The 27,267-nt window shown below is 40.8% G+C and overlaps 1 protein-coding gene across 2 annotated transcripts in view; it reads left to right on the top strand.

Annotated features, from left to right (window-relative positions):
- Positions 1–27,267, top strand: part of ANTXR2 (ANTXR cell adhesion molecule 2) — a 180,692-nt gene that overhangs the window by 56,114 nt on the left and 97,311 nt on the right. For both annotated transcript variants that reach the window (XM_005292099.5, XM_005292098.5), the window contains exon 11: positions 20,136–20,214. In XM_005292099.5, the coding sequence (XP_005292156.2) occupies positions 20,136–20,214 (79 nt within the window). The remainder of the gene's footprint in view (positions 1–20,135; positions 20,215–27,267) is intronic.

Here is a 27,267-nt window from a genome sequence, read left to right as displayed (position 1 = left end):
ACCTAAAAAAGCAGCAATATTGAAGAGACTTAGAGTGATGGAAGATGGCAAATTATATCTGAAATTACCTGGCAGCCCAAAAGGTCAATGCCATTTTGAGTTGCAGGCCCAGAGGCACATCAGATTATGGAGAAGTGAAATGATAATTCCTTTTTATACAGTCTATATCTGGAGATGTTGCATTCAGTTGTGGGAACTTCATTATGAGAAAGCTACTGACAAACTAGACCGATTTCAGGGACGAGGAAAGGGATTGACCTGTGAAGAAAGGGGATGTAACTAGGAGTAATGGGCCAAAATTAAGAAAGGAGAGGTTTATGATGAATATCAGGACAATCTTGCTGGCAGCCAGAGTTATCAGACTGGCATTGCCTAAGGGAACTGGTGGAAGCTGCATTACTTGGGACAAACCACTGGTAAATGTACAGAAGGGAACAAACTTGAGTTTTCAGGGAGATACGTTGCCGGAGGTACTAGGTGTTTTCCATCTTTAAATTATTTGGGCCAGATTCTGCCACACCCTTCCATTGCGTTTCCTTTACTTGGCATATTCCCATTGATTTCAGTGGGATTTCTTGTGCGGCGTTAAGTACTGTTCAGCATAAGTAAAAGTGGCAGAATCTGTTTGCTTTTATGAACAAAGCAGAGCACCCAAATGAATAGATAAATTCAGACGTAGACCGGTTTGTCCAGGTGTAGGGGCAACCGTAGTACTCTTGCTCCCCGGAGCTTACGGAGACTTGGTTGCAGTAACATGCTCTGACTGTGTTGCATGCTGTGGTTATAATGACCTGACTTGCTCCGTCTTCAAGTGGTGTTGGCTTCATTTTTAGGGTCTATCGCTTACTATGCCCTGAACAAAATGAATTGCTATCGTGGTCTAAGACAAAGGGAAAGGAAAATCCAAGTAAAGTGGTGGTGTTTTGGTGGGGTAGGAAGATAAAAGTTCTACTGTATGGATCCCCCAAATTCTACTTCAGTTCCAGTTTTGGATCATCTTTCTTACATTTCAGGCTTTAGTTTGCAAAACATTTACACATAGAGGCATGTAGGAGAGGGAGGCTTTAAATTGTTACAGCTGATCAGTTTGTTTTTAATATATGGTGAACAGTTTGAAGATCCTGGGAAGGAGCACAAGATAGTATCGTTTTTTGGTAAATAATTTTAAAGGTATGTTGTACACACGTTACCCCAGTAATTAGCTAGGGAAAATGAAACAAATTAGCAAGTACGTCATGTAGAACACAGGAGGTCATTGAAATATCGCTTGGGCTCTTTTAAAAAACTTTTATAAGAGTGAATTGTCCCCAAAGGGTAACAAACGTAGTGGAAAATGATCTTGCATGCTGCTAAGATTGCATGAACCAGCTAGTGTTGAGCACTTGGTTTGATATTTTTGAACTGCAAGTACCAATTCTGAACATGCTTTTAGTTGGATATTAACCAGACTCCCCAACAAGAGGAGCTTGTGTCATTGAAATCTTTGTTCTTCCTGTTGACAACAGCTGCTTCATTTGTTTTTTCACTCACTTGTGAATGCTCGGGAAGCTCAGAAGGACCTATAAAACAAAAACAGCATTGTGCGGCCTTACGCTACCATTCCTCAGGTCCTTAATTTTAATGTTTCTCTCTTTTGGGCCATCTCTCTTCCTTCCCTTGACCATTTCTTTGTAATTCAGTTATGTCTCAACCCTTTCATATAGAAAAATCACAGAAAAGAGTAAGAAAAAAATCTGAGTTAAATAATACAGACAAAAAGCCTGTATGTTAGTTATAGAGGATTTCATAACATAGCCTATTTAGGACTTCGAAGTCTAATTTTTTTCCTATTCCCAGTGTACAGTATCTTACAAATTTCTAAAACTGTTTTCTAGGATGAAAAACAAATATTCTACTGTCATTTTCCCTTGAGAAATCCAATTATTTCTCCTAATTTCTGTTGAATTTATTAGAAAATAAGTCCTACATAGTCTTATTAGGTCCTTGCTGGTTAAGGACCATCTTGCTTTTCCTTTTTGCAGGTTCCTCCCTTTCTCTTGATCCTTGTTATTCTCCTTTATTTAAACAGTTTATCCTCAAACCTGGACCGACTCACTTATTTTCTTTTCTGTTTTTTGGTGGCATGTGACAACACAGACAGGCATATGTATTTTCTCACCCTGTGGTCTGTAGTGAAAGTTTGTGGGAACGTGCTACTTGCATCCCTGAAACACAGATTTAAGAAAGAATTAACTGCTCTCAGCAAAAGGTTTACTGGCTTTTTGCTCTGAGTCACCTATGTATAAAGCCTTTAATTTCTCGCTTCTATTTTGTTTAAAATTTCTCTGAAATTTATCAGTGTCTATTACAAAAATTAAAAAATAACTTCACAGTTCTTGGGATAAATATTGAGGTTAATATTTGGGGACAGGAGACCAGAACAAAAACCAACAAATAGAGAAAAATAAAAATATTGAAAGTAAAAGCAGTTTGAGCCTTTATTTTATATTTTCTTTTAAAAATAGTTTACTGTTATGCTTCATATAAGGGGCTTCAGTATAAATTCCAAAAGATAATAAAGTATCTGACTTTGCTGCACCCAACAAGAAAGTGAGAACTGTGTTTTTCTCCGACAGTACTGTAGACTCACAGCAGTTTTTTTCAAATTGTCTCTTCTAAGGCTCTCTCTCCTGCAGTCCTAAAACATAGTCTCTCCACATCAGCCAGGCGGGACACTGAGGATGCAGGAAGCAGCACAGTTCATAAACACATCTACCTAATGTGCTTTCGTGGTCCAAAACTTGGGTGAAAATTGGGTTAAAAACAATTAAGGATAGCTTTTGTAAAACCTGGGAATGTTCTCGTAAAAATCGGTAAAAACTGAAAACGAAGGGCCTTGCCTATCTAGCACTTTACGAAAATGCAAATTTAGTAATTATGGAAGGAGCCAAATTAATAAACCAAGTTATTCATGTTGTTATTTTGTATTGACTTAACGTCTAGAGACCTCAACTTAGTTGATTATCACTACAAAAGTTTTTTTTTTTCTCCAGCTGATAATAGCTCATCTTAATTAATTAGTCTCTTGCAGTGGGTATGGTAACTTCCACCTTTTCATGTTCTCTGTATGTATATATATATTTTCTTACTATATGTTCCATTCTATGCATCTGATGAAGTGGGCTGTAGCCCACGAAAGCTTATGCTCAAATAAATTTGTTAGTCTCTAAGGTGCCACAAGTACTCCTATTTAAAATGAATTTATTTATTGCCATCTACAATACCTGTCTGCTACACTGAGCACCTTTGGCATTTATTTAAAGAAACAATGCAAGAAAAGCAAAACCAGCAGAAAAACTCCAGCAAGATTCCACCCCAAACCCACTCCAGTAACTGGGGCTGTCTCCACCAAACCTCTGTGCCCAGTAAATGAGCATTACGTAAGTGGAAGCATACAACTCTCACCCCACCATTGCTTTACACTTCCCTTTCTTTGTATAGTTCCTTGAAGCCTATCAGTGAAAAGTGTTAGGTAAAAAGCTGAGTGTTGGTATTTTGAGCCCTGCTTTCTGATTTTGACATCTAGTTTCAGGGGTTGGCATGCAGCACCAGATTTAAGAGGAAGAGTAGGTTAACGTGTGCTGCAAAGCCAGACACGGCTGAGATGTATGCATTGAGGTATGCATTGATACTGTGACGGCTCCAATCTGGTTTACAGACAACTGTCCTCATTGTCCGGCTATGCTGGAAGAAGGACAGGAGACTGAATGTGGTTTAATTACGCTGCACTTTGTTCCTAAATATCTGGGCAGATAAAACTGTACAGTGGAGATAATTCCATAATCATTTGCCTATACCCGGGGGGCTGCTGGCAGCCCTTGCCCTTATTCATCCTGGTCCCCAGCGTACCCACTGCTGGGACCTCGCCAATCCTCCCTTTGAATGAGAGTTAAGGGGGGACTATAAAAAGAGGGGGAGATTGCTCATAGGTGGACACCCTCCCACCCATGCCGTTTTTGGTCCTATAAAGAATCCTGCCTTTAAATCCTTTCCCAGTCCATTCTGTCTGATCACCGTATCCATTCCCGATGGAGTACCTGCACTGGATAGCTACCCCAAGCTTACCTAATGAGTTGCGACATCACAACCTAACTCCCCATTATACCCCCAACCCACTGCGGGGAAGGTGAAAAACCCCCACCTCACATTGGCCCATCTGGTGGTGAGGGGAAAAACTTCTTTCTCAGCCTCCTGAGGAAGGAGCAACTAGCATAATGGCCACAACTGTTCATGATGAAACCTGGTATTTCAATTATTTCCATGGCAGGGAGGGGAGGGTACTGTTCAGCTTGGTCCAGGTGAACAAAAGCAGGTTTTCGCTGCACTGATGTGGGCATAAATAGCCCCTTTCTCTCCCTGTCACTTGGGAGGGACACCTAGGTCAGTGTCCCCATGCTGACCTGGTATAGAGCTGCCTCCATGTAGCAGGTAGCTCTCTGGCTTCCTCCTCCTTAAAGGGGAACACACCTTTTCTGACAACCTAGACAAAAGGGTACCGCCTGCTTAATGTGCGGTGAGGTCATTCGCGGTCAGCTGAAAGGTGTTCCATCAAATAGCTGGCAGGGATAGTTGCTGCTGAAGGATACTGGCTTCCCTTTTCCATCCCCTTGGACTCTTCTTGGAAATGAAGCATGTCATATCTGTGCCCCATTCCTGCTTTCAGTGACACTAGTCTGGGAGCCAGAATTTTAAAATTGCTTCTGAATTTAATCTCCTGCATAACAACAGCATGTTACATTGGCCAGTCACATTTGTGGTAAGTTCATTACACAGGCAGACTGCCATAGCAGTGCTTGTATCTTCTGGGATATGTATAATATATGCTGAACCAGAGCAATCATCCTTTCTAAAGTTTCTGACTTGGCTCTGCTAAGTAAAACTTTACCTCCCAATTACTTCAGATTACTCGAGTAGTAGACACTTTTTAACAGTTACCTGTAGAGGTAAACCTTCCCTTTCTTCCTCCACATATTAGTGTATTATTTAAAGTGTAGTTGTAGCCATGTTGGTCCCAGGATATTATAGAGCCGAGGTGCGTGAGGTAATACCTTTTACTGGACCAACGTCTCTTGGTGAAGGAGAGAAGCTCTGAAGCTCACACAGAGTTCTTTCTCAGGTCTGGGACAGGTACTTGTCTCTGTATTATTTAAAGCATTCGAGAGACAGCTTCTTTTGTGTCCTTAAAAAATCACCTGGTGTATTGCTGTTTTCATGGGATGTTAACATATGGCAACCATTTTATATGTGTAAGTATTCAGTATATCACTGTCACTTCATTGTCTGGTGGTTTTGCTTTGTTTTCCTTATTTTTTTTTCACCCGTGTGGGTGTTAAGACCTCCTATGAAAACTGATTAAAGTTTAAAAAAAAAAAAAAAAAAGTGCTGCTGCGTAAGGTGACTGATGTTTAATATGTTTGCCTAATTAACTTTTGGCTAAGGATTCTAACCCATTAAATAGCTAGTTAGTATATGTTTCAAATAAACACATCTGGTCCTGCAATGAGTGAAGGTTCTGCCTGTGTGTGGGTGACAGATGTGGCGGTCGTTTCCCCAGTTCTCTCTTTTAAATAATTAACACCACACTGGTGAAGTAGCCCTAGACAGACAGCCTCGAAGCCAGCTGTTTAGTCTCAGAGCTGTATCTATGGACATGTGCCTCATCTCATTAGTCTGCTCTGTCTGTTGCGTTCCCTCTTCGTTGGCATTTCAACAAACGTGTTTAGTCCTAAGAAACATTTAAAAAAAAACAACAACTTTGGATGCTTGGATTTTGGTCTGAAAGGCAGCAGGGAAGGAGGGAATATATATCAGGCCACCCATGGGGCAGATAGGCCTGGACACTCAAGCTTTGGAGATTGTTTGGCATCTCCAAACAAAGGGCATTTGAACTAGTCCCGCCCAGATGTTTCATTATTTGAAGTTGCTGAGATGGGTTTGGAAACAACCTTCTTTGAAAGACACAATGTCTTGTGTTAGTGTATTTCTTTGTTTGATATATGACTTCACAGCCTGGAACAGCTGGAAATTCTTATCAATTGCAGCAAAGAGAAAAACTAACATTAGCTGTATACATACGGGATTGGACTTCCCGGTCAAATGTTCTTTGATTTTTCATATGTTCATGCTGGTTGTTTTAAAGTTCTTTTTCAGTAAAGGGTGGGAGGAAAAAAGGTCACTTGCTGGTTTGAATTTATGTATATATTTTGGAACAGGCTAATTTGCACAAAAATAACTTCGTAAAATGAGATTTAAATTCATGTTATCCAAAGGGCATGGTAAGATTTATTCTTACTTTCAGAGGTCCATGAACCCTGATCATTGCATGGCCATACCATAATGGTTAACATGCAGCTGTCATTTGTTCTAGTGATATGGGCTCAGTCTGTGACCTCTGTTTTGTAAGACATCAACAATAGCACAGCTGCCCCTGCATAGTTGAGATCTCAAACCTGCAATTTGGCAAGAAGAACAGAACAAATTGGATAAATATATATAAACCTATTGAGAAAGAAGGAAAATCAGAACAGAATGAACCAGTGCATTATTCTACAACTTGTTTGATAGGGATCATTTATGTAGGCATATGGTATAGTTAAATGTGCTTTCAAAAACATTGGCCCAATTCTTCACGCAAATATGTAATAAATATCTAAATAAAAAGAGAGCTGATACAGTATCAGTAGTTCTCTTGAAGGAGACATAAGAATGGTTTTGGAAGTGTGGCGGGGGGGGGGGGGGGGAAGTGATGAGGATGTTACATACATTTAGATTTCCACAGAACGTGCCATTAACTTAGTTTTGAGGATACACAGTTGTTGTCTCACAACACTGTAAGCTTAAAAAAGCAAGGAAGTAATAAGTTAAGGCAACAATCACACCCAACTTGATACCCATTTCCAAGCTTTAGTAGCCAATTGTTATTGCAATGCTAGACCACAACCACCTTAAAACAATCGTTAACCTACACACTTTTTCGATTCAACCATACTGTCACTTTAACGCATACATTAAAGAACTGAAAATCACACGGCAATGCACATCCTCAATTTTAACCTTCTAACACTACATTATTTAGTAACTTAATGACAATTGTAAGTTAAAATTAGTCTTCAGATTTCAGCATTCCAGATGGAGAGCGAATTCAAAGCAGATTACATACTCAACCTTTTTTAGCTTATTAAAAAAGCACTAATATATATTTAAATTGTGATACTTAAAAATATCAAATCAGCTAATCATCGCACAGTGCCTCACAAAACTATACAAGAATACTATTCAAATTTTATATATATATATATATATACACACACACACACACACACATTTTTATATATATAATAAAATTTCTATATGCATTGCTAAACACATTAGATAATTATGGATCAAATTCTAGCGCTGCACCAGTTAACACTCGCAGAGCATTTGACCCTGTGCATTTAAGAGGCTGGAGTTAAATGTTGTGTGTGTTTTTTTTTTTTTTTTTTAATTACATGTAACATATAAACAAGAAGTCTGAGGATGTAAGGCTGGAGATAATTAGTGTTCTTTAGTGGGCTTATTTCTGGAGTGACCATTTTAAATGACAATATTCTGAATACCCCCCAATTTTTTGCCTTGTTGCAAAAATTAGAATTATGAAGAGCACACGTCAAATATGAAAGATGAACCTCCAGGAAGTTGGATGGAATGTGTTGTTTTGGTTCAAGGACCTTTTTGAGTCCTATAGGAACAAATAACTGAGTGCTTCCTGGGAAGTGCTGAGCATGAACTCCTACTTTCTGCTTTGCTGGATTAGTAGTGGTCATGTACCCTCAGTGCTTTTTACTTTCTGAGTCCACTTTTGCCCACAGAACAACCCCCCCCTCCCCGAGCCAGATAGTTCATGCAGGTATGAACAATCATCTCCAAAAAGGAACATGAAAATTTCTCATATTAAGAAAAAACTCTTCTCTGTCATTGACAGTCCAGCAGCTGTAGAAATTCCTCCTCCTCCTCCTACTAGAGGGGGGAGGGATAGCTCAGTGGTTTGAGCATTGGCCTGCTAAACCCAGTATTGTAAGTTCAATCCTTGAGGGGGCCACTTAAGGATCTGGGGCAAAATCAGTACTTGGTCCTGCTAGTGAAGGCAGGGGGCTGGATTCAATGACCCAAGGTCCCTTCCAGTTCTAGGAGATAGGATTTCTCTATTTATTTAAGCTATGGTGCAGGTGCCGAATGCCTTGAGCACACCTGCAGCATATAACTTCAAAAACCCTTTTATTCTGGAATCGGTCATACTTGGCACATGACTTCGGTCACTAGGGCTTTAGCTGCCTTTTCTTTCAAAGGCTTGTACCATGAATGTTGAGAACAAAAATCTGGAAGAGGATGTTTGTGTCAGCAGGCACTCAAGTTGTGCAAACCTCCCCAAAAGCAATTTGGGAGATGAATTTGAGCTGGAAGCCAATGGGGAGTTTTTTTCTGAGAGCTGCAGGATAGGACCTAATATCTATTATAAATATTAACTTCTGAAATATTTTAAAAAGGACATTTAGTTTGACAAGATTAGATTATAATGGGAAATATTCACAGATGGAAACATCTTCAGTAAATTGTATAGGCATGCTGGCTGTTAAGACGCGTGGATCTTATGTTAAGATCACTAGTAATTTCTAATGCAGTCCTTCACTGTCCTCACTAGGGCACACAGTGTTCCCAATGCATTAGGAAAGACTGCATGAGCAGAACTAAGTGCTTAATATTATGCAGTGGCCATAGAATCCTGAGCTGAATTAATAGACTGATTTAACATAATAATGACCCTTTATAGCATGGCACTGCAATTTCCCATGATTCCATGAGATCAGAGCTATTGCATTGCTGTCCTCCAATTCCCTGTCTTAAACTCACAAGTGCTGCCAAGCGGCGAAGTGTTTAAGGACCTTTGAACTTCTACCAATTCCACCAGTATATCAAACAGTCTGTAGTGGAAGCTTGCTATTGTTGGGGTTCCAATAGGGACTGGTAAGACAAGTTAGGTTTTGGTAGTGTCTTATGCTCAGCTCAACTAAGGGTGTGTGTGAAAAGACTGCATTTTGTTTTTAATTCTTTAAACGTTCCAAAATTAAAATAACTGGCTTTGCATATGGGGTAGGTCCTGTTGTTTTGGGAAAAATACAATATTAATTTTTACACCCTCAGCAAGTGTCAAGAATCTGAGCAAAAATATCACAATTGTAGAATATTAACCATCTGCAGCACTGTCTGTGCTCACTATTGAGTAAAGTCTATCCCATGCTTCTCAGGCGCAGGTGCCGCTGGACACATTAGAAACATATCAAGGTTTGAAGCATAGCTCTGTGGGGGGAGGGATAGCTCAGTGGTTTGAGCATTGGCTTGCTAAACCCAGCGTTGTGAGTTCACTCTTGAGGGGGCCATTTGGGGATTTAGTTGGGGGATTGGTCCTTCTTTGAGCAGGGGGTTGGACTAGCTGACCTCCTGAGGTCTCTTCCAACCCTGATATTCTATGATACTAGCTCACTGTGCCCCACTGCACCTGCAACTTGGGGAGCTGCACCAATCACTCCTCCTCCTTGTGGCAGGGAGGTGAGACAGCAGGAGCAGTAGCTTCTGCACCGAGAAGGAGCAGATCTGCAGCCATTAGAGAGCTTGCAGAACAGAGGAGTATGCTGTTACCTCACAAGCCTGTAGATCTCCTGATTGTGCAACCTGCCACCCAGATACACTGTTTTTCAAGTATTGCTTTAACTTTTGTGTCCGCTGGAAACATTGCTGTTTATTTCCTGCATCATGTGTTTATGCAGTACCTCCTTGCACTGGGACCATGATTTGTCCCTAGCTTCATAAATAGTTCTCTGAACCACTGTAGATTATGGTCAGATTTTCAAACAGACACCCAAATCCATACTAGTATTTATGACACAAACATTGAGCAAGTAGCAACTCTTAGTTGTGCTGCTCCAGGGCAGACAAGGGACCACAGTATGACTCAAGAAATGAGAATGTGGCCCCTGATTCCTTACTTGTTCCAGGAAGTAATCTGCTCCATCCTATATCTGACACTGATTTCCTTTCTTTAGGTGTCAGGCACCCACATATTGCAAAGACTTCAGTAGAAGGTATGGGTGGTCAGCTCTTCTGAAAAGCAAGCCACTAATTCAAGTGCCTAAGCATAGGTTTAGATACCTAATTAAGCTACTCAGATTTGAAAATTATGGTCTATAACAGATTCATGGAGCTGGTTTTACACAGATATATGACACCATATTTTCTCTGTAAGAAAGTGGCCTTTAACCAGTTGGAGGGTGTCAGACTGAAACAAACAGGCTAGTACTGGTGAGAAGTGAAATCTTCCAAACTCTGATGCATAAAATATATGTTCATTTAGAAACAGTTGTGGGGTTTTTTGGGGTGTGTGTGAGATTTTTGTGTGTGTGAGAAGGACAGATGTATTCATAGATTTAAATGTCAATGGAAGGGAGTGAACTGAAGGGGACAACGGCCACGCAACTGATGTTTTCCTTTATAATGGGACCATTTTGTGTGTGTGCGTGTGCACATTAAACAAAAACATTTGACATAAGTCCTCATCCTGTGATTGGATCCACCCATGTGGCCTCTTGCACTATCAGGAATCTGATTGTGAGACTGGGGCCATAGTACTGAACAAGATTATTTGTCAGTCCTAGCTATGTGATGTCTGTATACAGATAGAAGTATGCAGGCTTATTCTCATTCACATTAAGTCCATTTACACCCCTCTGGGAATGTGCACAGGCCTTAAAGTGAGGTTGACATTGCCAGAATGATGTAAACGAGAACCAGGCCTTGTGCATACAGTGATAGTAGTAAGGGCTTACCTACACTTACGGGGGATCAACGCATGGCGATCGATGCATCGGCGGTCGATTTAGCGGGTCCTAGACCTGCTAAATCGACCGCAGATTGCTCTCCCGTCGAGTCCTGTACCGGATCGAGAAGAGTAAGGGGAGACGATGGGAGGGCGTAGCGTGGACCCTGCGGTAAGTAGATCTAAGCTATGTTGACTTGAGTTATGGTATTCATGTAACTCAAATTGTGTAGCTTAGATCGACTTGTCCCTGTAGTGTAGACAAGCCTATGAGAAATAATAACATGCCGTCATTTAGTTCAGCCAAACTCTTCCTCCATCCCCGTGCCTGGTTATGAGTGTGACTCTTTCTGTGTCGTGACTTCTACTATCAAATATAAGATAGAACTACATGCAGTTTTCTGAGGTAGCTGCCTTAACAAAATCCCCCCTTTTTAATGCATAAATCTATTTCCCCCCCTCAAACTATGTGCAGCGTTTTAGCTATTTTAATGCTGGCACTTGATTCCAAAATATCTTTAGTCACCATAATTTTAATAAGTTTTTGAGCAGTTGCCAGTTTAATTTTCAGTGTGTGAAAATTGGAGGTAAATTATTTATTACTTCCAGCAAATGTCTTTCATGATTTTATTTAATTTTTTCATCTTTTTTAATGGATTGTAAAATGGCAGTCTTTTATTGGATACTCAAAGTAAGGAGCAAATGAATACTTTGCAAATAGGTTACTGTGGATTGAAATGTCAGCAGTATTTCACAGGGTATGAAATTCCTCAGACCAGAGCTGAACTGACATATGGCAATGGGCCATATTCCTCCTGTGTAACAATAAACCATAGCCGGACACACAGAAAAAAAAGTTGTGACTTTTAGGACTTTTCAAGTTGAATTTTTTGCTCATTATTTAGAATAGTGACCAGTGGTTATGACTGTTGCAGTTGAAGTTGTAAAACACTTTCCATGATAAAATCATGTTTACCCTGAACTACCTGAAAAAGGAAAAAAATGCCTTTTCGGCTGAAGTTTTCCACGTTTGGTATCTGGAAAAGTTCTGCTAAATCCTCATTGGCTATTTTTGAGCATGGGGGTGAAAAAATATGCCTTTTCCCATTGTGAAACAAGCTCAGAAATGTGAACTATTGGGAAATTGCATCCTGGACATACGTAGCAAAAAACATGGTTTAACCTGTGAAGACATGCACATCTAGCTAATTGTACATCCTTATTGGTTCAGAGCTTACAAGCTCTTCAGGCCCATCCCCTTGGGCATGTGGCTGGAGGAGGAGACCATTAGACAGGAGAATCAGCTGTTGTTTTTTCTTAGCCTATACATAGTAGCTCCCCAGGAGCAGAGCCTGAGGGAGCCCAGCAGCTCCTCCACCAGCCTCTGGAGGCTCACTCCAGCAACCCCACTGAGCAGGCTGTGAATGGGGAAGCCAGCTGGCTCACAGTCGTCCAGAGGAAACGGCAAGCAGGGCTTGAGGTCCATGGTTGGGGCCAGTGGACCTCCATTTCTGAATCTCTGGTTATTGTCCGTTGGGACTGCTGAGATAAAGTTGCTGTTGTAACCTTATCATCTACAGTGCCTGACTTTTTGTGATTTCTAACTAGAGCAGACTGGAGCAACTTCTAAGGTTTTCAAAGTTTGTTTTTGTTTCCCATTGGAATGAAAACAAAACCTTCCAAATGTTGTTGCAAAAATGGAATCCTCTCCAAATGTCCACTTTTAATTCAGGAGGAAGTGTCGTGCAGGCTGGTAGTTAAGGCCCAGGTTCAAATCCTTGCTCTTCCAAATTCAGAGCAGAGTTTTCCATCCCAGATCACTCTGAATCGGGAAGAGCAGGGACTGGAATGTGGGTGTCGTACCACCCCAGGCCAATGCATTATCCTCTGGGCTATTGAATGTGAGAGTCTCTTGCTCTCTTTCAGCCCTGGACCCACAAAAAGATTTTCCATTAAATGTTTCAGCTTCAACGAAACCACATATTTTGACACCAAATTTCATTTATTCAAAAACGTTCCAAACAGCTTTTTATTTTAACTTCAGATCATTGTAGTTTTTTCCACTGTTTCCATAGTTGCTTGTAAAGATTGTGGGACAGCTCCTCCGTTGGTGTAAATTGGGTTACATCGTTGACGTCAACGGAGTTATGCTGATTTACGCTGTCGGAGAATCTGATTCTGTTTCGTGTCCTTTTTTAAAAATGTAACAAATCCTACTTGTTTTGATACTACTTTTGTCATCAGTATGTTATTTCTTCCATTGGTTTGTTAGGGAGCTTCTTGTCCGTTTTGTCTGTGTTTATGTTTGGTAAATGTGTGTATGTTACCTGAGTGGTGTTTGGCAGCTGTGAGATTCCAAATGTTTAGGAAGAAATTCTAAACAGTACTAAAGTAAGGAGCTGAGCGTATTGGGCTAAATATAATTGTGTGTGTCAGAAATAAACTTTCAAAGGATGTAACTGTCATGAGTTGATATTTGAATGTATAGCTAGTTACTTGGGCGCACTTAGATATCCTTAGATTGTGAAGACACAGAAGCAGAGACAGTCCTTTAGTGTTTGGAAAGCAGCTAGCACACTGTAGGTGCTTCCATAAATAGATTGATCTTCAAATAAATATTTATTTATCTGTTCAGATTTACAAAACCACTTGTTCTAGCAGTCAGGCATTTGCAGAAATATTACCAGGCAGGCTAAGTCATGTGCTCCCTGGGATGAAACCATTAGTCAAGGTCTAAATTCTATAGCCAAGATTTTCAATAATGCAATAATGATGTAGGGTGCCTCAGCTTTGGGTGCCCAACCTGAGACACCTTTAAAATAGCTAATATATCATGTTAATATATGCAAATCTTTTCTCTTGGGTGTTTGGGGAGGGGGTTGACGGTATAGGTTGATGTACTGTGAGATTATCATCACCACCACAGTGGGCTGGCACGGTGTGTCTATGGCCAAGCATGTCAGTAATGTTTTCTGGATTTTAGTTGTGAAGGGCATTTTTTAGTTAATGTGAAGTGCATAGGTAGATACCCAAAATCAAAACAAATAAAACATTGCTCGTATCCCTCAAACATGACAACTGCAGGAAAGAAATTATTTTGTATCTTGACATGTTGATATTTTTGAGGATGAGACAGTTATCTGTCTGAGTTCACTCTGTAGCTTCAAGAACTGAAAGAATATGATCAACTCCTCTGAGAATCTTGGATGGCTGGCCCCTGCAGCTCTATATCAAGAAGTAAGCTGATACAGAAACTGGTTTTTCTGAGTTGGTTAAATTTGAGTTGATAGCTGATGTGTTCAGTGAGCCTGTTGCTTGAGATTTTTGTCAGAACATTTGACAGCTAAAGGTTGGTGGAACATGCAGCCTGGCAAATGGCACTAGGAACCTGATCCTGCTCAGATTGAAATCCGTGGGGATTTTATCTTTGGGCCTGACATAAATGTAATCTATGCCTGTTGAAAGAACACTACGTTGCCCTGTAAAGAGGCTTTATTGTAAGTGGAAATCAGATCCTTTGTCTTCAGTGTGGGAGAAGGATTAAGTCGTAGACAGGGTCAATAGCAGCCTTATCAGCAGTGTCCATACAAGAATATGGGGTGCTCTTAATTTTAATCACTGACTTTTTTGTATTGTTTTGTTCTGAGTAATATAGGCCATGGCAGGATACTTAGAGTATGCTCCCATTCACGTCAGTGGAAAATTGTGTCTTTGACTTCATTTATCCCACTTCTGAGATCCTGTTTCCAAATCACATTTAATATTAAGTATTTATTCATGTACAGTGTCAGTTATGTGTGGTGCAGTCCTCTGAAACCAGCTTGGGAGCCTGAAACTCCAGGGTTCTACCCTTGATACTGGCTGTTCACCACAAAACCGGCGTGGCCTGGGGCAAATCATTTAGGATTACAATTTGCAAAACTGGGTGCTTTGAGTTAGGCTCCTAAATCCCTATTTAGGCAATTCAGGGATCTTATTTAGGTAACTAACATTGGCACCCAAGTGTGATGATTTTGGCCATAACCTTTGCCTTAGTTTCCTGGTTTGTAAAGTGGTGGATAATAATCCTGGCCTATATCTCAGGCATGTAGGCAGGAGTAAGTAGTTAGGCTGAACTGCGTGGGTTCCCTCATCTTCTCTCAGCGAATGGCAGTCTTGTGCCTCTAGTGGTAGTAAGCCTGCTTGGAGCAGGTACACAGAAGGTCACAATCTGTATACTGCTAGGCGTCTTGACCCTGCTGACACGGGTCACAAAAGGAGTGGGTGGAGCCAGAACACTCCGGAGTTGTGCTAATTCACACATTCCCTGAGCAGCCTCCACTGGCGGGGCTGGAGTTTAAAACTGCCATTCCTGGTAGAAAGCAGTAATTGTATTGCTGCCCGTTCTTACTCTGAGGTATGAATCCCTGCTTGAGCTCAGCTGGCCCAATAGGCACGAATGGATGCCCTGTGCCCCTAATATAAAAGTATTAGCGATTATGTCAGATTTTTTTCGTATGTCCTGTTTGGTTAAAAGGAGTTTCTTGATCCACAGCATGTTACTTGTAATAACTGGAGAAGCTTCTGTACTCTTCTAAAGTATTTCTGCCACCTTCACATTTCCTGTGGTGTTCAAAGTACCGACTAAAGTAACCAGAACAGAGCTTCACCTATTCGTAACAACACTGTGTGAACCTACCATGTTTCAGCAGATCTCACGAGGCTCCCAGCTAGGAAAAAATGCCTCAGGAATCATAAAAATGTGGAAGCTGCAAAAGCTACCTCCTGGGAAAACATGTTAAAAGGCTCCATAAGAAATCTAGGGAAAGAACTGGCCCCTCCAATTGCTTGTAGATTAGAGGCTGGTTAAAAAAATCCAACACCAACCACATGCATTTCCCCGCAATGCAGAGAAGGGGAAAAAGATTAAATGACTTAATGTTGCTTCAAACACTAAGTTAGGGCAAAGTTTAAGGGGTTTGATTATAGTCCTTAAGGTTGGGATTTTCAAAGAAACCTGATAGAATAGAATTAGGTACCCAACTCCCAATTGAGTGTGTTCATGAGACTGTCTCTCTCCCCGTGTATTACTACAACAACTTAGCTCATCTGAGGTGTTTGAGCTAACAATACCTTCCTTCAGGTTGTTCTGCAAGCTACATCTGTTTGCTCTTGAGGAGAAGGGAATGTTTGCGTGTTTGTGTGAGGGTCTGGGAACGGAATAGGGGAGATGGGTCGGAAGGGTGCCTTTGAGCTGGGAAAAGGTTGAGGGAGGTGCTTTTTTGGTTTGATATTTACAGGTGTTGCCCATGTCTAGGAGCCTTGTTTTGTGATGATTCTAATAAAATAATTAAATATTATTGTCTTTGTAATGAGTTAAGAGTTTTTAAGGTAGGTGTAATTCTAAAAGTGAATAAATAAAGAAATAAACATTACCAAACATCATAGATACACATGCAAAGAAGAATACATCTCTAAAAATTCAGTTGCTTGCATAGTTTAATTTCTGATGTGTGTTTTATTTTCCAGTAGCACAGCTGAAAAAATTAGAACCTGAATATATTACTGAACTTTCAGTTACTAGGGTTGAAGATGGCATTCTGTCTTTGAGGCATTTTTTTCCTCTTACTGTCATGTATGTCTTGGACTGCCAGTAACATATTGAACAAATCAGCTAACTTCCAGAAAGTACAGAATATGATGAAATACCGTTAGAAAGTTTTACTGCCATAAGGAAACACACAAGAGTTTGGTAGGAAGGAAAAAGTTGGCAGAAGGGGAAGACCCAGAAGGGGCGAAAAAAAGAATCAAGAGGTATTCCAGGCTCACATTCAAATTTTAAAAAATAAAGTACATAGGAAAATCAAGCAACTGAAAACAGTTTGAATCTTTCACCCAAAAATCTGTAGGATGCAGTAAAATTTATAATCGCAGGCATCTTGTCTACTTGCCAAATCCAGGAGCTCTCAAACCTTGCTCAGTCAAAACTCCTGTTGATCTCAGTGGGAATGTTGCGCATGAAAGGACTGCAGGTTTTGTCTTTAAAATTATAAACAAAGAGTTGAGAGAGCTAAAAACGTAACTTAAACAAATTTCGAACATCACTGGAGATTAAAAAAAAATATTTTAGTGGGTATATTATAGCGCAGGTTCTCAAACTTTAAAAACCTAGCGTGTTATATTTAAAACTCAGAAGCATGTGGAGGACCATCTTCGGAACTTTGATCATTGTAATTGCATGGTAATTCTTTATTGTGTTGCTGTATTTTAAACCAACCTGCATATCTCCGGTGCGTGGTCCCTACTGAGACATGCTTCACAGTTTGAGAACTGCTGCTATAGTGTTCTGGTCTATGGGTGAATCCCTGGCCCCAATGAAGTCAATGGAAGTTTTGTTAATGACTTCAGTAGAGCCAGGATGTCACCTTATATTAGAGTATTAAACCAGTCCAATAGCTTGACTACTTGAAGATTCCTGGACCCATTCTATTCTGTTGTGGATGTCTATTATATTTAAAAACCAACCAATCAAAATTTCACAACAGGCCTAACATAAACTTCTCATTTAGATATGTCACTATTTGAAATAGATGGTGAACACTTCAAACATTAGTGTGGGCATCAAGTTCACCTCATAATATTATAGCCCAATGTCTTAGCTAGTCAGAAGTCAGCCACCATCTCATTTCAATAGAAGTCCCCTCAGTTTTGTAAATGTCTGTGTAAGAAGCCAAAGTCAATCTTAGGGTGATGAGTGAAACAGATTGACTCACTCCTGAAGACTGGGGATGTTGACTTGATCTCTGCTGACTGGACTCTGATCCTGAGTTAGGTTGATTGGGCTCCCTCTTATTAAAATGTTGTCATTGATAAAACTGTCACTAGAGACTCAGCTGATGTGCCAAAATAAATTAAGATGTACTTCATTCCGCCCCCCCCCTCCAAAAATAGTAAGACTAACAGTACTTATATAGTGCTATATGTAATCAAAATGCTGTACGAAAATGAACTAATTAATCTGCACAACCTCCCCGGTGAGGTAGGTATGGTAACTGTTGTTATCCCTGTTTTATTGATGGTGGATAAACTGATGCTGAAAGGTGAAAATGGCTCACCCAAGGTCACACACCACAGCTTTGAGTAGAATTTAGGGCATTGTGAGATTTACTTCATTAATGCTTGGGAAATGCTTTGAGACCAACGGACGGTATACACTGTAAAAGGGAAAAGCATTCATGAATTAGTAATTATTTTAATTACTACTACCAAAAAGTTCAGTAAATGTTGAAGAGGCAAATTGTCTGTCTGTTACACTCATGAAACATAACAGTAATTAATGCCGTTTCATGGGTGTGTAAATAAGCAAAATTTGGCCTGGAGTCTGTATGTTTTATAGCACGTCACTGCGTAACTCGTGCTTTAAATAGGCAAACAAAGCAAAAGGGAAAAAATGAAACACGGTGTTATGGACGGATAATCTTTTCTCTTTGCGTTTGTGCTCAGTTAAAAATTCACAAGTCAAAAAGGGCTTCCCTGTGTTGAGGGTACATATGAGCACTTATAGGTTGAATTCTTCTCTCAGTTACATCTGTGCAACCCCACTAGGATTACAAGGCCGTAAAAGGACCTGATCCAAGTCATTGAAGTCAACGGAAAGACTCACATTAACTTCAAGTGGGCTTTGGATCAGCGTAGTGGAGAGCAAAATTTGGCCTTGTATTTGAATGTCATAGCTGGCATTTAGGATGGGCAAACTTCAAAAGGTTCAGGGGGTTAGTTCAGATAAACATCCGGAGTTTCTCTGATCATCTGTCAGGAATGTGGGCCAGTTTCAACAAAGCACTAAACAAATGCTTAACTTTAAGCATATGCCTACTCAGCAGAATGCTTAGGGTGATATCGTGTCCCTCTGAGGTCTATGGATGTTTTGCTGTTTACTTCAGGGAGCCAGGATTTCACTTTTGTGCTTAAATTTAATCACATGCTTAATTGATAAGTCAGGGTTTTGGCTCTATACATTTATCCAAATCTTAACCAAATTCATGTGTGATATTGAAATCCTCAAAGGCTCTCTCATGAAACTCCTAGTGTTTTCTCTGGTTTGGATCAGAAATACTATAAGAACTGAGTATTTCAGTAGTTTTTTTCCCTAGACTTGTCTAGAACTGTGATGTATAGGGGCAAAGTGCAGAACTATTATTATTTATATATTTAATTTATTTTATTTATAACTAAAAGTGTAGAAAATTGGAAGGGGACAAGAAAAAAAATTATGCAGACTTTTCACTCCCATCTATTTAGAATGATGCGTAATATAAAGAAAGATATTGGGGATTTTTCTTTCACAGCACAGACCATTAAAAAAAAAAAAAAATTGAGCGGTAGAAGCAACTTAATACCTTTTTACTAAAATCTGAAACAGAAACCAGCTGAGACAAATTAGTTAAGAGTTTCAAATTTAATATTGACTAAAATGCTTGTGCCAGAATAAAAATTATGATATCTATGAAGGGCGGTATAAATGATTAATCATTTTAGTTCAAGGAGATCTATATTTCAAAACATACTCTGCATATTGTGAGCTTTCTGAATCATGAAACAAAGACAGAGAAGTTTGAGTCTTTTCTGTTTAATATTCACCATATATCTTTTTCTTCTAGGATTAATTTGAAAAATCTAAAGCACTTAATATTTGTATAACTTTCATATTGATGTGCTATTATAGACCGTCTTGGCCACTTGTAAACAGCCAGCATTGTTAGCCTGCTGGTTGCAGACTAGATATATTTTTATTGAACAGGGTTTACAGTGTTATTTTTATTACTATGTGTAAAAATAAAACCCTAAAAAAGTATGATCGAGGATGAGTTAATATTTTATAATTAGATAGGTCTTTTTACCAAGGATATCAAACTTGACTTCAAATATTAACTCCTGTGAGGTAGCTAATTATTAATATGCCCATTTTACTGTTGGGTAAACTGAGACACAAAAGTTGAAGTGCCAATTACCAAACTTTGATTACTAGAGTTAGACAGCTAAATCTATATCCTAATTGAATGGCTAAAAATACTGGCAAATTGTAAGGGGTCAGGACTCTATAAACAGTAATACAACATGTAAGCTTTAGAGATGTCCACCTCTTGTTTCCCATTCTCCTGGTCTACCACACTTCCTGTTCTATTTTAACGGAATCTGACTAGTGCAAGATTCCTACTTAATGTGTATATGCTCATGTATATTTGTTTGCCTTTTTTTTAATTTCCAGGACACTAGAAGTTTTGGTGAGTTTGAATGAAGGACAGTCTTTGATCTCCAGCTCATTAATAATTACAGCTTCAGAATGTGTAAGTCAACGATTGACATCATTTCATGTAGACGTTGAAATTGTGAGACTTACCGTTTTATGCTTGCGTAACTTTTTGGGAGGGAGAATCTCTAATCAGAGCAGAGCTGCATTAACCTATTAATAATGTGTGAAAAGGAATAGCTGTGAAACCGTACCTAAGCACAGGTGCATATATCTTCTAAATCATTAACTGTTGCGAAACGCATGTTTTATGTTCTTCATTTAATTTCTGTGCACACAGGTAAGCTTCGCTGATTGGATGTGCTTAATGAAACGATTGGTATTTGGCAGATTTTTCTGCAGTTATAGTATGTGAAATGACTCATTTATTATTTCCCATTAAAGTGGCAGACAACTATACTAGTTAGCATTCCAATCTACATAGGGTTGCCAACTTTCTAATTGCTGAAAACCGGACACCCCTGCCTTGCCTCTTCCCCTAGGCCCCGCCCCTGCCCCGCCTCTTCCAGGAGTCCATGCCCCCTGATCCCTGCTCTTTCCCCAAGGCCCCAACTCCTGCCCCGCCTCTTCCCGTCGAGGCCCTGCCCTCTGCTCACTCTCCACTCCTAGGAAGCTGGTATGATTGAGCAAGATAGTGCTGATTCTTAGATGAGACTTAGAACAGCATGAGAGGTTTAAAAGAAGTGTTTGTTCTTTGTCTTTTGGAAAACGTTTTTCTCATACTTGATTTCTTTCTACAACAAAACTCCAGAGAAAAATCATGTGGAGAAACCCTCTAGCCTTAGGAGCATTCATTAAATGTCTCACCTGTTCTGTGGGTAGGCTTTCCACACACACACCTGCTTAGGGACTTTTTTATTTTTAAAAGAGAACTGATTGCACGCTCAAATGAAGCAAACCTAGCCCTGGTCTACACTGGGAGAGGAACCAATCTAAGTTACGCAACTTCAGCTACGTGAATAACATAGCTGAAGTTGACATACTTAGATCAACTTACCATGGTGTCTTCACCGCAGTGAGTTGACTGCTGCTGCTCCCCCATCGACTCTGCCTTCGCCGCTTGCGGCGGTGGAGTACAGGAGTCGACGGGACAGCGCTCGGGGATCGATTTATCGTGTCTAGACTAGAGGCGATAAATTGATCCCCGCTGGATCAATCTCTGCCCGCCAATCCAGCGGGTAGTGAAGACATACCCCAATGAACAGATTCAGTGTGGTATTGTACAAATAAATATTGACATTTGCCCAATATGCATCTATTTGCAATTGTGTCCTAATACTTAAGGCTTGTCTATATTAGAAAAGTTGTACAGTCTTAACTAAATTAATTTGAAGTCTGTATAGTTAAATAGGTGATACCCCCCTAATGTAGATGCACTTAAACCCATTTAATCCTTGTTTAGCATGTATTAGTAAATTACTAAATTAAACTAAGCTAATTTAAGTGAGAGTTAAACAGGTTTAAGTGCATCTACATTAAGTGAGAAGTACCACCACCACTAATATAAAAAACAAAGTTTAAAAATCTTCTTATAACTTGGTTAAAACCCCATCCCACCTCTTTTCTATGAGTTATTAGATACCAAATGGTACAGAAATGTGAGTTTTTTCTTGTGGTGAGGGTGAATGAGAAGTTCCACAAACTTAGAAAAGGAAAGTTTCAGCTGTATAAACAAGAATGCCTTGCTAAAACATATCCCAAGATAATGCCAAACAAACCTGGCAGCATTTGTAATTCTGCTATAAAATGCAGCAAACCATTTGCCAAGCTGCTGCTAGTTAGCCGTCCCATTTTCCATAGTCCTAATCAACTTGTTTCTGTTTTAGAATCTCTAAATTTGGTACCTTTTTTGGGGCGGGGGGGCTTCTGGCATATTATGCACAGTAAGATTTGTTTTGTAGAAATTAAGTCTTTTTAGGTGTCTAAATAGTTCTTTGAAAAGCTGGCAAGTGACTTTTGGCTGGTTAAGACAGTATTTTATTTTAAATCCGACTTATTTTTAAAATTGCCACTAGAATAAGCATCTGGGAATATTGTTTGAATAGAAATGTACTAATCCCCACTCTTGAGAACTCACAAAAATGTAGCCTTGCCCAAAGATGTGAGTGGGCAGTAACTGGCAGTGAGGGGTTCGGGGATTGTAGAGGCACTAACTTGCATGGAGGGGGAATGAGGTGGGGGGGCACTAGGGTTTTGGGAGAGCAGTAAGTGTCATTGAGGAGGTGTAGGGGGTACGGAGGGAGCAGTAACTGGCATTGATGGGGCATGGGGGGAGAACTAACTGGAACTGATGGGGCACGCTGTGCTAGGACACTAAATGGCAGAGAGGGGGCGCTAGAGTTGGGGGACCACTAACTGGCAGCAGTGGGGTGCGTGGTGGGGAGAGGAGGTAAGAGGCATTGGGGGGGGCATGCTCTCTGTGTGTGTGTGTGTGTGAGTCAGAGGCAGTAACGGGCAGCAGAGGGGCAGTAATGGGTGGGGATCAGTCCCCGGAGTGGGAAAATTGGGGCGCAGTGGGGTGGAGGGTGGAGCAGACAGGATCCGCCCCCCTCGTCCCGCCCCTGGCAGCGGCTGTGCCGATACCTACCTCTCCACTGGAGAGGCTGGAGCCAGGTCTGGGAGCCAGCCAGTTTTCTCCATCAGCAGCAGCAGCTGAGTAGCTGCTGCTCTTCCTGCCCTCTCAGCAGGGAGGCTGATCACGGTTACTCTGGTAACTGGACTTTTAGTGTCCGGTCAGCTGTGATGACTGGATACTGCCAGATCCCCTTTTTGACCGGACACCTGGCAACACTAAGTCTCTGCAGGATTCCGTGCAAAAGGAATGTTACCATATGCATTATGCTCAATCTTCAGATAACATATAAAACATCTTTTACACTAATGCATGATTAACTGGTTATCCTCAACACCCAACATAGACTGTCTATAAAGAGCTTCCCTCCTTTTCCATCACCATTGCTTCTGGTTTGCTAACTACTTCAGAAACTGCTGAAGACAGACCCAGTCAGAGAGCTATTTGTAGAGGGGAAAGCCGGGGAAATCTCCCTTCCCCTCTGGGCAGTCTCTTTGCTGCCTCTCAGCATTCTCTAGCTTGTCAGCTAAGGAATGTATGTTTTCAGTATGTACGGTGCATATGTTTTTCCTATAGCTTTGCATTATTATATGCTAAACATATTACAACATATTGTTTACTACAGTCTGCTGCTGCAACTCTGAGGCCTTTGGATGACTTTCCTCACCCTTTCGGGACCTGCCTTCACTACAAGTATAGTTGTATCAGAGGAGCTAGTTAGGATACAATTGTCCACTGACCCAGTTACAACTTGGTTCCATTTTACAGTGTAGATGGGTCCATAGTGGTGCTGTAAAGCCTGAGGTTGTATAGATGGAACTCAAGACTTTAGCCCAGTTATGGAAGATTGGTTATGGACCTGGTCTCATCTACACTACAAATTATAACAATGTTATAATTAGGTCAGGGGAAAACCAAGCTGGAACCAGATCTCCTGATATAGTGGTATTTATATTGTAGATAGCTTTCATATAGAATAGGGGGTTTCGGAGGCTTTTGTGAAAGGATCAAATACTTGCATGAAATGTTTGCCCTTTTTAAAGCATGCCTGTACTGTGGCTTTACTTTCAGGTCGGTAAATATATGAGACCATGCATTCTGCTGTTCATTGTGTGTGGACATGCCCAGTTCCTATTGAAATCTGTAGGAGTTGTGAGCACTCAAAGGGCAGAATTGACCATTTGTGTTTGTTAAAGGGAGAGAAAAGGAATATAAATAATATTCGTGTCGTGCAAAATATAGATGAGTTCCCCAGGAACTTGGTCACTCTGTACTTCCAATCACCCCCCTTTTTAACCTATCATTTTGCGTGGTTTTCCACCAACAGACTGTTGTTCACAGGGAGTTAACCTGGAGAAGCCAAGCTTATTTTTTTTCAACCCTTTTAAAATTGCGACTATGGATAGTTTTGTGGGGTTGATGTCAGCACCAACTCAGGTTTTAGGATTTGGTGGAAGGAGTCTGAATGACGCTAGAATTGGGCAGCTCACCAAACCTAAATCACACTGAGACACTTAGATGAATCCATTATAAGGTTTGTAGCCTATTTCCACCTGATGTCATGATGATGTATCAATGGATGATGCTGCAACATCTTGAATTAATGACATAAGGATACAGGGGGATGCTTTGTCATGACACCGGATATACTTCTCTTCCCTTTTTCTTCATCCTTTCAGAGGGGTGAGAGGGCCACTATATGCTGAAACTATGAATTTACCATGACCACATATAAATCTACACGCTGACAGTGCAAACAAACTTAAAAAAATACAGCATCAACGCAAAACAAATCCTACTAAATCATTTTATTCCTCTGTTCCGTTCATGGCAAAACCGTAACCCATTTTGTTTCTCTGTGGTTAAAAGTTTTCAAGCAGCAGGAAGCAGAATAACTACAGACGTGAACTGACAGGAAATCCAGCACTACTTCTGCTCATCTTTTTTCTTTGTAAACCCTCATGTCATGCATTGTGCAGTGAAGGAAGGGCCATACAAGGAGAACTGTTGTTTCCATAGTAGCAGATGGGCAACTGCATAGAAATGGGTCACTGCTCGAACACTGAGCTAATTCTAATGGCAGAGCAGCTGATGGCTAACCTGGTACAAAAGTTACAGCCTTCAACAGCAAACTGAAGTTGCGGCAGAGAAAACAAACAGAAAAGGTGTTGCAGCGAGGCATGGCCATTATTTACTTATGATACCATCTTAAATGGTCACCTAACATTTACACATTATTAGTCATCATTTGAGTAGGGCTTGATTCTCCTCTTATTTACACCAGCATGACTTCAGTACAATGACTCCTACTTTACTCTGGCGTGAGAGGAGAATCAAGCGGTCCCCCTATGAAATGTGAACAGGTCTCATTCACACAAAGCACATCACTGATTTCCCCTTAATGTTGTTCCAAATCAGCATGCTGTGGAGCACACTATACCCAGGGTTTAGAAAAAGAGCGCACAGAGGATGTGGGTTTGGGGCTTTTAGCCACTTCTGTTCTCCACGTCCTCCCTTAAAAATAAGGTTAGAGGTGCAGTCTAAGTCTTTGAGAGTCATCCTTCACACTCCTCATAAAAAACATACCGACAAAAGCGGCAAAATGGGCTGACAGTTAACTTGAAATAAGCTAAGCGTAATCCCTCTCTGTGTGCCTCTGAGAGTGTGGCTCTTTAAGAGCCTCATGGCCCAATTAGCCTAGGCCTAAGTGGCACCATTTAGCCTTCGGCCATCTTTGCTAGCATGCATGAGCCAAAGCAGTGACTTTGTGTGACTTGTATGACCTTGTGAGACTATCTGAGTTTAAAGGTTTCAGTGGAGTATCTGTCTATTGAGAGAGACAAGGGGGTGAGGTAGTACCTTTTATTGAACCAACAGTCATGGCTCCTTAAAATTCCACATGTCCCGTTGGGTTAGACGGAAACTTCTTGTTATCCCATAACTGTCTACGCTAGGTTCCTTTGCATCTTCCTCTGCAGCAACTGGTATTTGCCACTGTCGGAGACATGATACTGAACTTGATAGACCACCGGTTACATCCAGTCCGGTAGTTCTTATGTTTTTTTTTCCCTGCAGGGCAAGATGAGCATTCAGACTTCAGGACTATAATTAAATCTTTATTTTTAGAATACCAAACACCATGGTATAGGAGCCGTATACATAGGACCCTACCAAATTCATGGGCATGAAAAACACGGCATGGACCATGAAATCTGGTCTCCCCCTGTGAAATCTGGTCTTTTCTGTGCTTTTACCCTATACTAGACAGATTTCACAGGGGGAGACCAGCATTTCTCAAACTGGGGATCCTGACCCAAAAGGAGTTGCAAGGGGGTTGCAAGGTTATTTTAGGGGGGTTGCAATATTGCCACCCTTACTTCTGTGCTGCCATCAAAGCTGGGTGGCCAGAGAGCAGTATCTGTTGGCTGGGTACCCAGCTGTGAAGTCAGCACCCTGCCAGCAGCAGCGCAGAAGTAAGGGTGGCAACACCATACCATATCACCCTCACTTCTGCATTGCTGCTGGCGGTGGCTCTGCCTTCAGAGCTGGGCTCCCAGCCAGCAGCCGCCGCTGTCCAGCTTCCCAGCTCTGAAGGCAGCACTGCCCCCAGTACCAGTGCAGAAGTAAGGGTAGCAGTACCGCAAACCCCCGTACAATAACTTTGTGACCCCCCCACAGCTCCTTTTTGGGTCAGGACCCCTACAATCACAACCCTGCGAAATTTCAGATTTAAATAGCTAAAATCATGAAATGTATGATTTTTAAGATCCTATGACCATGAAATTGGCCAAAATGGACCGTGAATTTGGTAGGGCCCTACCTATACACTCCTCCTGGGACTCTACTTCCTATTCTCTTTCCTATCAATGGTTGCAGACTGAATTGATGATCTGGCAAACAGCTTTCCTTAGGCAGCTCTTAATGTAATCCTTTAAAGTCATTAGCCACTGGATGCCTGGTGTACCTGTGCCAGTGACCTTTTCCCCCTCCATATTAAGCCTGATTCTCCTCTCACTTGTGCCAGTTTCACATCAGTATAACTCCATTGACTTTGTGGAGTTACTCCTGACTTACACTGGAGTAAATGAGAAGAGAATTGGGCCCATTATTTTCCAAGTGTGATTTGTGCAGTGATGGCACACACTGGTCTGGAACACAGGTCCATAAAATGGCACAGGTACATGATTTCAATGTTCTTTGTTTTACAGTTCAAAGTTTTGTGGCCTGTCATATTCTATATTGATGCTGTGTCCAGTCCTTTAAAATAGCCTATGCCTCTGAGTTTCTCCAAAACCAAGAATACATAAGGCACTGGAGAACATATACGTTACCTTTTAATCTCCCTTCTGCCCTGTTTTGTAGTTGATACACATCATTCATTTTATCATACAGCTTCTTTAAAGCATCCTGGTTTACCAGGTACATTCGTCGGTTCCCAGAAGGGGAGGGAACTAAACATACAAGGTGTCAGAGGAGCTAACTAGGGGTGAATGTGGCTCAGAGCGGGCCTGATACTAA

The sequence above is a fragment of the Chrysemys picta genome, chromosome 5 (genome assembly GCF_011386835.1).
Source record: "Chrysemys picta bellii isolate R12L10 chromosome 5, ASM1138683v2, whole genome shotgun sequence".
Lineage (NCBI taxonomy): Eukaryota > Metazoa > Chordata > Testudines > Emydidae > Chrysemys > Chrysemys picta.
The sequence above is the reverse complement of the archived record's forward strand: the minus strand, read 5'-3'. Positions and strand labels throughout refer to the sequence as shown.